The sequence below is a fragment of the Fulmarus glacialis genome, unplaced genomic scaffold, assembly GCF_000690835.1.
Source record: "Fulmarus glacialis isolate BGI_N327 unplaced genomic scaffold, ASM69083v1 scaffold21280, whole genome shotgun sequence".
NCBI classification, from domain to species: Eukaryota; Metazoa; Chordata; class Aves; order Procellariiformes; family Procellariidae; genus Fulmarus; species Fulmarus glacialis.
This window is the reverse complement of record NW_009189854.1, coordinates 5,480-16,806: the sequence shown is the minus strand read 5'-3', so window position 1 is coordinate 16,806 and position 11,327 is coordinate 5,480. Positions and strand designations below refer to the sequence as shown.

Genomic DNA, 11,327 nt, shown 5'->3' with positions numbered 1-11,327 from the left:
GGTGACAGCACCGCAGGTCCCACGCGGTGGGGCCGGAGACCACCGGACTGAGGCCAGCACTGTGTCCCGCACCTCGGCGTTTCGTCGCTCCGCTGCGCGGGCCCCCTGCGTTTTCCTGCTGTCGTTTCTGCCATCTAGAGGGGACGTTTCCCCACTGCAAATGCGTCCCTCAAAACATAACAAAACCCCACAATTCAGGAAAAAAATGACAGTTTCTTGCTCGCCACTGCAGGAAGAGGCTGGCCCCTGCGACTCACACCGTCAGGATGGGGAACACCAGATGCTGTGAAGCAGGTACACCCCAGAAAATTTTTGGGGAGCATTTTTTCCTGCTTGTTTAACCAAAGCTAGAACCTCGCCACACAAAACTCATGACAACAGAAAGGCAGATTTCACAGTGTAATCTATAAGAGATATATTTACACACCCAAACAGAGGCAAATGATCAAAATAATCATCAAATCATCTTTCTAAATGCAAGCGAGGTACTAAAAGGGTTGCCCAAGGTCTGGTTCTGCTTACTGGTGTCCACAATGTGGATGATGGAGCTTGGTAAATTAGGATGGAGCTGGATTGAGAGGGACTGCAGGTGTGGGAGAGCAGAGCAGCTGGGTAAGCCGGAGAGATGGGACATGAAGAGGATGAAACCCAAGAGCTGAGTTTAAGGTACAACCATGCCCTGTAAGACGTGATTTTGGTGAGAAAATATCACAGCCTGGCATTGCACGGTCCAGCCGTTCGTGGTCTGCACGATGGCAGCTTGATCTGGGTTCGGTTTGGGGAGAAGACGGCTGGAAGCCACCACCCATGGGATGGCAGCTCTGCGGGACTCGCCATTTCTCGAGGATCAAACGCAAACCGCCTGCGTCCTCCAGGACGAGAGACCCTGCCAGCGGCTGTGCCGCACGCCTGCTCACAGCAACTGTTCCTTCCCTGCAGCCCAAAACCAGTTGAACCACCTGGAGGTACCAGATGCAACATGGCTCGTCTCTCTCCCACGCTTACCTCTGGCGAAGGTTGGGGTGCTTTGAATATAGGGGCTCAGTGAGGAACCAACCCCTCCAAGGAGGCTCAGGATACAACCTGCTGGAGGGACCAAAGTGCTCAGAAGTGACGTGAAAGCATCAACATTAAGGCTGAAGAAAGCTGGGGAAGTGAAGTGCAAAGCGTCCTCCCAGTCCCCATCACGCAAAGCTCTCCACGTCTCAAGCCACAGACCAGTTCGTGGGACAATGGCTAGATCGAACGGATCCCTCCTAGGAAAAGGGATTTATTTATTGCTGCCCTCAAGCATGTCATCCAAAAAGGCTGCACAGCTTGGGAAGGAATTCTTTTTTTCCCCCAACTTGTAGGTCTAAGAGCATTTAAAAATCTACCTGCACCTAAACTCAAGTGGAACAACACGTACATGTGAATTACAAGACTGCTGCCAGGATGGCAGAGAGGAGCAGCTCACTGTGCTTTTCCCCCAGAAAAAAGGACAGCGGATAGATGATATCCTGCAACCACTCCCTTCTCTCGGCTTATTAAACAAACCCATCTCCTGACAGGGACTGCGGTTAGAGCAGCCGAGCCATGCCGACGTGCTGCTCTGCCACAGCGACACAACAAAACACCGCAGAGGCTGAGGGTGGCAGGCACAGACGATCGGAAACGCCTGGAGGAGCCGTAGCCAGATCGGCAAAAGGAAGCAGGAACCAGAGGGAGCAAGAGGATGCCAACACGTGTGATACCAGGAGCCATAAAGATGGGAGCCCTTCTGTCTGCAGGTGGAAGTGGGGGTCACGTTAATCTACATAGTGGCATTAGTGGGGCACAATGTGTACCTCCACAAATATCGCAGTGAGATCCTAAGCCACGTGCTGGGGCCGCAGCTGCCCAGACAGCTCCTCTACAGCCTCGCAGAACGGCTCTGCCCTTCGGCAGTGGATGCCGTGTGATCGCTTCCGAAGCATCCGCCTGAGGTACCAACCTGGGAGAGCCCACGCCGAGCGCGTGGCGAACAGAAACACAAGCGTGAGCGGGTTTCGTTTTCTTTCCTTTTAATAGAAACATCCTAGAGTAACTTGGGAGGAGGATCAGCCTAAAGGGAATGTCTCTCAGAATAAAATGGTGTGACGCGCTTCAGGAATGATGTGCAAAGTTGAAACGTCCAAGCAGGCTCAGCTCAGGAATTCCTGGATTCTTGGGTCTTCTTGATTTCCTGCAAGGAGATCACGAAAACAAAAACAACTGAGCGTCTGCCACTCTTCGGGAACAACTTGTAGTTTCACAGCTCTGGAGACCACAAGCGATCATCTCCTCAGACCAGGTCCACAGCATCACAGGACCAAGCCCAGAGTTTATGCACGAGCCTTTAGGGACAAGGCAAGGTTTGACTTCAGAAATAGCACACCCCTTCCATACTGTCCAGGGATGTATGTTTATTTTGCCCCAGTATCGCGCTAGATCCGTTTCCCACTCTTAGGCCACTGATCCGTCATCACTCATACACGATCTGTGCTCAACTATGTCACTCGGCTGCTCAAAATAGATCAAGTGTGGGCAGGAGGTCACATTTCTGTGGCTGTCTGTAGGCAGACCCTTGCCTGCTCAGCCTAGAGGTCATGCCTGCCCGAGAAACGAGGCAGAAAAGCTCTGAACAACTCACCTCCAGGAGCATCTCCTTCAATTCGGAATAGGCTTTTTCTAAATCATCATTAATAATGACCAAGTCAAACAGGCCAGGCTCTTTACCTAGGGAAGGAGATGAGGACAGAGGAGTTAGAGGAGAACATGTTCCTTCCCTGTGTCATCTCTCGTGCACGACCTGAGTTCCTGTGGCATTTTCATATTACCATTTCAGCCACTGATAATGCGCTTCTCTGCCAACCACCCACAAAGAACTGCAGTGGGAAACGATGCAAAATGGTGCTTATATCAAACTCCGCTCATGTCCAAGCCCTGCCAGCACTCCTTGGAGAACACGTCAGATGTCCATGCAAAAAACAGCTCCTAAATCACCAACGCATCCCCTCTCCCTGCGCACATCACTCGAAGGCCCCCAGACTTACTAAGTTCCAAATCGACGCGGGCTGCAGTCAAACGCTTCAGTAAACTTTCTTCTGTCTCAGTCTTTCGGTCACGTAGTCTTTTTTCCTAAAGCCAGTGACAAACATATTAAAGAAATGCGTGTTCCAAATGATCCACGCAGAAACCACCATCCACCCCACAAGCCAATGCTGTCTGCCATTTGCTACTGCGGGCACGTGAGATAACACTCTGCAAAGGGTGAGGGGCCTCATTCACAGCCCAGAGCAAACCAGTGGCCAAGCTGGGTTTGGGCTCAAGATCTCCTACCCAGAGCTCAGGTTCCCAGTCTCTTTTTCCTCCCCCTGTATATTTTTTTTTTTTTTTTTTTGCAGGTACTGCTGGGAGATGAAATCTCTCTGCTGGGCTCTGGCATCTAGTGCTGTTGGCTCCCTCCTTCACAAACTCCATGAGAAACACAGACTGCCTGATGTACTGAGAGCAAGAGGGGAGAGCCAAGAGTCACGGGCTTCTCTGCCACGTACTCCTTGCATGGCTTCAGCAAGTTGCATGTGTGTGTCTGCATCCCTCCCTGAACCATGACAGCGACTTCACTTCTTCCAGAGGCAGACTATGATATTATATAGGGTCTCATAAGACCAGAGGGGTATAGGATTTCCAGTGCTGCAGAGAACCAGCCTCCCTCAGTTTAACTTTAATATCTGGAAGCCAGTCTCAGCACAAAAATCTCCTTCTCTCCCCAGCATAAGCACAAGTAATGCCTTCAAAGGCTGGCCACGCTGCAACAGAGTCTATAACCCAAGGCAGGCAAACACGCCGAGGTGTGGAAACTGTACAAGAGAGACTCAAAAAACAGGAAGATTTATCCCTGGGAGCCATAGGTTGGGGAGTCAGACTGGGCAGAGGTTGCTCCCACCCTATTCTATGGCCCTTAAAAAGATACAGATGAATCAACAAGGGGGGAACCCCCATCGCTTCAGAGCAAGACGCTGATTACCTCTAACTGCCTAACGGCAAAGGAAGGCGGTCGCTCACCAAGATGTCTATGGACGGAGGCTGCACGGAGATGTAGATGGGGTTCAGGTCTGTCCTCTTGATGTTCTTCACGCCCTGGATGTCGATGTCGAGGACGCAGATCTGGTTCTGGGCCTGAACAGCCTGCACTGCACCTTTACTGGGGACAGAGCAAAGAAGGAAGGGGTCTGAGCGTACAAACCATAGCAGTGGGGGTTTGGTGTGTCCCCCTCCAGCAGCAGGTCTTCACGTCACAGGGCCCAAATTGTGGCAGGAGAGAAGAGAGCGCCTGCTCTGCTCTTGCTAAACAGTTTCTCTTTCCCCAAGTGTCCGCTGGCTCTCTGGGGTGGAGCAGGGACCTGCTGCCTCCTGCTGGAGAGCCTGGCAAAACCACGATGGAAGGTGTGGAAATGGATAATGTGCGACTATCCCTTAAGCAGTGTGGATCAGGTATGGTCCGTAAAGCTCCTGCCTTCAACAAACACAGGATCAACCTTCACCAAAGAGCAAAAACGCCGAGAACTTTCCTTTTCCAGAGATCCACCAATTTCCGTATCCATGCGCTCTCCTGAAGGATGCTTGATGGAGATGGATGCTCCTGCCTGGGTCGCAAGATGCACAATTAAGAAATTATTTTTTAAGTGGTGGTTCTTGCATGTCGTTAAAGACGGTATCTCTTCCCCAACACGGGGGAATTGCCTCGAGTTGTTCCTGAACACATACAATTCTCCCTTGAAAAGCAGCAACGCCAACCCTCTCCTGGTGCACTGGAGGTACCTGGACTAGTAACTGGGCAGCAGCCCTCTTGGGAGGTTTTTCAGTCAGTATTTGCACAGTGCTGGGCACAGGTTCTCCTTCAAGCCAGGGCTCTGTGGCATGATGGGACAGTGTGGAGAGAAGCCCTGCCAGGAGTTCAGAGGTGGCACTGCAGGTTTTGAGGTCGTGAAGTCAGGAGGTCATGCAATGGAAGCAGAGATTAAGAGAAAACGCTGCCCTACAGCCAGCCTCCAACTTGCTCGATTCCCTGCCCATACCCAGGGCACCTCTTTGGACCTCACCCCGTCTCCCTGCACCATCAGGGTTTGCTCCCTGATGCAGGAAAACAGACTCCCTTAAACAAATGCTTCTGTGTTGTCCTACGCCCCAGGAAAAGGAAGTCACAGCTCCAGCGAAACAGGATTCGGGACCCCCAGCCCTTCTCCCATGGCTCTCACCAGCCACGCTCCTGGCTGTGCCAGCTGGAGAAGACAGGGTCTTCACTGGCACGAAGGCAAAGCACCAATGGGTGTCAGGCAGCAGCTGCTCGTGACCATAGCACTGCTGTTGGCAGGGTGTGCAGAGGAAGATGTGGCAGCACAGACGGAGAGTCCTGAAGCCATGGGTACTGCAGCTTCACGACAGCTCCCTGCAAACGCAGCCAGAAAGGACAGAGGCAGCGCGAGCAGAAGGTGCCTCTCGGAGGAACGCAGAGCAGAGCCGAAAGCTGTAAAGACCTCTAGGAGCCTGCAAGCCCAGAAAAGCCCCAGCGAACACAGATGAGCAAAGGAGCAGCCTGACACAGCGATGCCGTGACCTCCTCACGCCGGACGGTGAGGAAGAGCAGGCAGACAGGCAGCCTTGGGGTCCCGCAGCTGGTCTGGTCAGTGCAGCAGGGTCTGCTGCCTGCAGAGACACTGCCGTGATGGGGTCACGCAGGAGGATGGAGGTGGCTGGTGACTTTCCTCCTGACCCGGCAGTCCCACAAGACAGGTCACAAACCCCAACAGGAAGGAGAAAGCTGAAGCGAAGCTGCGAGACCAGCACTGTGCTCTATAGAAATACAGAGCTTTGCTACCTTACCCGGGTGGGCAGCAGCGAGAGCCCGTATCTGAGCACCGCAAATCCACAAAAACTCCCCAAAATGGCTTGGTTTGCCTTGTGAAAGTCGCAGGCTTCACGTGGTATCAACTAACTCCTGCTATAACCGATCTACAAAGAGCCAGCAGCTCTCGGAGCCCCGAGAAAGACACCCCATGCCTGCACTCTGATTTCAGCCTCTAATTTAAGGCAGCTTCAAAGAACTTCTGGTTTCTGTGGGCAGGACTCAGTGCTATCCCACAGAGAGGGCCCTTTCAGGGCTCTTTAAATTAAGCAATTAATTTTTAGTTATTCATTATTGTTAGCTGATGAGATTTAGGGAGCAGAAAAGATTGGCGAAAACTTCAACTATTCTGATAAGCATGAGGGACTCTCTCCATTTTATCACATATCTGATTAGAAACATTCTTAGGCACTTGTAAAAGAAACATAGGCTTGGAGAGTTTCTGTATTTATTTTGTTTGCAAACTGGTCTTTATTGCTGAGATGGTTTGGGTTAATTTCAGCCTCCCACCCTGCACGCCCATCACCACAGGCAGAGCACAGGCAGCGTGAACGTGCAGAGTGGACCAAAGATGAAAGTGAGGACCAGGGAGAAAAGCACCTCAGAAACAAACCCAAGCACATCATTTAATGTGGTTAAAGTATCAGATTCCTGCAGATTTCAAGGAAATCGGCTGAGGAGAGAGGTCTTCTCAGCACCCACCCTGAGGAAAAGGCACCAAAATCAACTCCACCTACGTATCAGGCATCAGAAAGCAGCCGTCTCCTCCATGCTGCGGCCAGCTGGATTAAGCAGGACACACGTGAAGGAAGGAAGCCTGTCCTACGCAGGATGAAGCCAGGGATTAAGGAGCTTGAACTCAGTTTCTCCTTGGTGCTGGGTATTTGGAAGATGAGCTGTCAGGTTTCGCTTCTCTTGCCAAACCAGTGACACTGGAAGTATCAAGGCCAGGGCAGGGGATTGTGCTTCTTCATCAGCCCCAGAGGGAGCATGGCCAGACCCCTGCGAGGCTGCCCTTAGCTGCGGTGACAGCAGTGACGCCTGTACATGTCACATTAAAACAGCTACGTTACTGAAATGCAAAATCACCGACCGTTCCTTCAGAACCGTACACCTACAGCACGTTCAGTCTGGGGGCCTTGTGTTGGCACCTCCCGTAAGGAAACCATCCTCAGAAATTAACCTCGCCGTCTCCAAAAAATCCTCAAAAAAGCCCATTCAGCTCTTTAAGAAATGTAAGTCTTCCTGAAAAGCGTTTCAGGCAAATTTCTTTAATGCAACTAGTTAAATATCTCAGGAAACATTTAACTTTCCTCATTAGCAGGTCCTTTACTATAGCACCACAATTTTCTTACAATAATTATATAAGATATCTGACTTCTAATTAACATTGCAGCTTAATGTTTTATCGATCATCAGCTCCAATGCCCAGGGCAATGCTATTTTAAAATCCGCCTAACTCTTTAACCCCAGTCAAGGGTGCCATGCAATTTATCTATTTGTAAACAGCCACTTTACCAAAGCAGCACGCATACTTGTTTCACAACAGCCAATACAGATATCATCGCTTCTGCTCCTGAATTCATCGTATTCAGACCATTAGGTAACATAGGGATAATGAGAGTAAGTCTCTATTCTGCCCACTGCTCTCTGCAAGCACTTCTAAAATATTAAGGACCATAAATAGTCTGTGAAAATCACCCCTGTGCAAGAAAAGCGTTAAGCACATGAACTACTTCAGCAGCCCTCAAACACTGGAGGCTACAGAGAATCTCATAAAGCAACGATGATTTATGATGAGCTAATTCTCTGCAAGAGTTAATTTTGCCGTCTTAATAAAGCTGACAAGGATCCCGCTATCAAAATGAAAGGCTTTGCTTACGGCAAGAATCTGTGTGTTTGGGGGAAAACAGTGTCACTAAGTTAAAATACTTTCTTCCTTCACCATCATCTCAGCTCCTTTGTTCAGCAGCGACAGCGTCTGAACTGCATACCTCGTCCCGTACATATTTCCAGAGAACTCTGCGTGCTCGATGAATTCACCAGCATCAATTTCTTTCTGCATTTCCTCTCTGGTCACAAAGTGGTAATCTGGATAGGGAAAATAGGAAAAATAGCCAGAAATTAACAGCTTTGAAGGTACAGCTCATGGTCAAAATGACACCCATAGGTGCTTAGGGGAGAAGCACCTTAAAATCCGCTTTGGACGTTGGCAGACTGCAGATACCTGCTTCGTAATTACTGTATACAGCATCCCCCCTCCACACCAATCGCCCAGAAACCTGCTCAAAATGTTTTGGAGCTTTCTGTGTGGCCAGACATGCTGCTGTACCCCCTTTTTCATACCCTTTCCCCTTTCTGGTGCAGTGGGAAACTCCCTCCCCCCCACTTCCCCCAGGTGTGGAACACATTACAGAAGGACTGCCAAGGCCCTCAATTTGAAAGCACTTATGATTAAAGACTAGAATGGGACAAGAAAGAGAGGGAGATAAAAGGGAAGATCAAAAACAAACGAACTAGAAAGGAATGTTTGTCTATCTTTTGTTAAAATTCCCCCCTTTCACTTCAGTGAAAACTGCCTTCAGAAATTAAGTGCAAACCTCATTTGATTCTTTCCGAAATATGCAAACAAACCAGAAAACAGATAAGCAGCTGGCCAGCTGCACACAAGCTTTAATACAGATAAAGGCATCTCATCAAGCATTTTCTAAACCAGGGCACATTTGAGGTGCCTCACCAGAGCTACCCGGCACTTCAGAAAACCAAGCCATTCAATGACCAGGTATGGACCAAGGTGCTTAAACTGAGAGCCCCGCTTTGAAAACCTTGGCCAGCAAGTCACAGAGACGGTGTCTAGAAAAGAAAACTGACAGCATGTGCTCTGCCTCTGTTAACATTTCACCACTTAATTAAATTTTGGTTTTGTTCTGCCAAGTCCATCCCTCTTCGTTATCGTCTCTCCAATGCATGGCACACGCTGCAGAACAGCAGTAAACGGCTACGGTCTTATTGCCGCTGAAATCAAGAACAAAATCGTGTGTGCGTGTGTATATACGTACACACACACGCTCAAATATATCATTACTGAATGTCTGCTCCTCCTGCCTAGGGAAATGCATCCTATAAACATAAATGTAGGACTAACTTATCTGCTAGTGGGGATTCATGCATGCACTTCACATAAAAACTTAAAATTTTTCAGAGGAATTATTTGCCGAGTCTGATGAGACAGGCCCAACTGCAACACACTCACCTTTGCCATTTACTTCTCCGGGTCTTGGCTGCCTTGTGGTATCTGGAAGCAAAAACAGCCTTGTGAATTCTGTAGATCACCCAAGGAAGTAATAGTATTAAAGAAATAAAAGCATGTACGCAGCAGATTAACCCAATCACGTAGTAAGCTGATCCTCTATTTAAAATGATCAAAGCTTCTGGAATCAGCTAGTGTAACACACAACGACATGCAGGATTGGCCTTTAATTGAAGAATCCTAGATAATCTGAAAACAATCAATTAAGATTGTTAGGGGCTGAGTGGTCAGTGTGAGACTTACCAGGCTGGGCTTAGTTTTCAGCTCTGCTACAGCCTTCCTGTGTTATCCTAGACACGTTATTCGGACCTCTGTCTCAGTTCAGGGGAATTAGCGGTGCCCTACTTCAGTTATCTTCATTTTAAAAGATCATGCAGCACCTACAAAGGTGCTTAAAATAGCCAGATTTAATGAATAAGGGCAAACTCCTGCACGAGGTAGGTGAATAAATCAGACAGCCTTTGAACCCTGTTGGAAGTCATTCAAACCAGTATTATTTTAAGCACATGCTCTGCAAACCAAAAAGGAGCTGATGGTCATCATGGAGGGCAACGCCGATTATTTTATTTAGGACCTGCAGGAGTTAACCCAATGCAATAAGGCTCTGGTCACCTCTAAGTTTTTATAAAGCACCAGTTGCCAAGGTCTAAGTGGCCTATGGAGATTTAGGAAAAAAATACCTATCAAGAGGCAGCCTTGGTGAAAATGATAAGATTTAGTTTGGACTGAGATGAGAGATTCAGTTGAATCAAGAGCATAGGATGAAACACACAAAAGGAAAGATAATTTTAAGGTTTTTTTCATCTCCAGTAACATGAAGTTTTTAAACATCCAGTATTTGCCCTTTCATGGTGGAACGAAGCTGGATCTCACAGATCTCAAAGCAAGGATTTCGCCTGCAGTATCCAAAGCGTTAGGACAATAAAAAACATTTTGAGAACGTACTCAAAAACACCTTGCAGAGCTCCAGGGAAAAATCAGGCGAATGAGCTGTGGACACAGCCCAGACTCTGCAGGCAACCTTTAAAGTGTCACTCAAGAAAAAGGAAACAAAATTAGTATTGCAACAGGCAAGCTGCCTGAAAAAAATTCCTTGCACTTACTCTGTTGCGGACGCAGGAGGACTTCAGCACTGCCTGCAGCCTGCGGGAAGGCGTGAGTGGATCGAGCCGGTGCCAGCCAGGGGTTATTTTCACATTACAGGGAACGACCCCAGGTAGAAAAAAAGGACCCTTGGCCAGCGCTTAGTGACCGACGTAGAAAAAGTCAACAAACCACCAGAGCAATGGCAGGAGGAGGAACGTACGCAGGTGATGGGGCGAACTGTTTCACTGACTGACCCGGTAATGAGATGGGCTTCACGGAACCCTTTAATGTTAAATCTGAGACTCTGGTGTGCAGCCCCTGGGCTGTTAAAATCCTCAGCAGCTCCCGCAGGTGGATGGAAAGAATTGGCTTTTGAAACAGAGGTGTGTGGGGGATTTTCTTACTTTCAGAATCAAGAATCACTCCGAAAAAACTCATCACCTCTCTGAGCTGCGTTTGGAGGTGTGGGGAGTCACCAGACCTGGTTGAGTGCTATTCCAGACAAATCTTAGACTTGACACTCAATGCCAGTAGTAAAAGGCATCCTGACTTACTTAAACATCCTAAAGAGCCCACAGACAGACTAGGACACAGGCAAGCCACGGAAGCCCGTTACTTGGGGCATGAATAGAGCTACAGAAGCAGGCTCTGGGCTAGCAGCCCTGAACCCCTCCACTGCCCTTCCCCAGAGATGTACAGATACTCACGGGAGACGCTGAAGCCGAAGATGTTCTCGTAATCTTTAAGCAATTTCTTTAACAAAGTGCTCTTCCCTGCACCCGATGGGCCACTCAGAACCACTGGTCTCGGTCCCTGCATGGCTAGAGAGACGGAAAAATACGTGTCTGGTTAGAAACACCCATGAAAAAACACAGCTATGGATTCCCAGGGGTGCTCAGCCCCACAAAACAGCATCTATCCTTTACCCTCGGATACAAGTTTCTGCAGGCAAATCTGAAATAATGAGAAATCACAAGCCTAGAGCCGATAGGAAGTAACTGAGAGTGCAGGAAATATCAGGAAATT

General features: G+C 48.8%; 1 protein-coding gene across 1 annotated transcript; it reads right to left on the bottom strand.

Annotated features, from left to right (window-relative positions):
- Positions 1 to 2,031: 2,031 nt before the first annotated feature.
- Positions 2,032 to 11,120, bottom strand: GUK1 (guanylate kinase 1). The gene is made up of 7 exons (XM_009583733.1): positions 11,009 to 11,120; positions 9,159 to 9,200; positions 7,900 to 7,996; positions 4,066 to 4,204; positions 3,054 to 3,138; positions 2,651 to 2,736; positions 2,032 to 2,203 (listed from the first exon to the last, which is right to left on the bottom strand). Exons 1-7 carry the CDS (start codon positions 11,118 to 11,120, stop codon positions 2,168 to 2,170), a joined length of 597 nt encoding a protein of 198 aa, XP_009582028.1. The 3' UTR covers positions 2,032 to 2,167.
- Between the last annotated feature and the right edge of the window lie 207 nt (positions 11,121 to 11,327).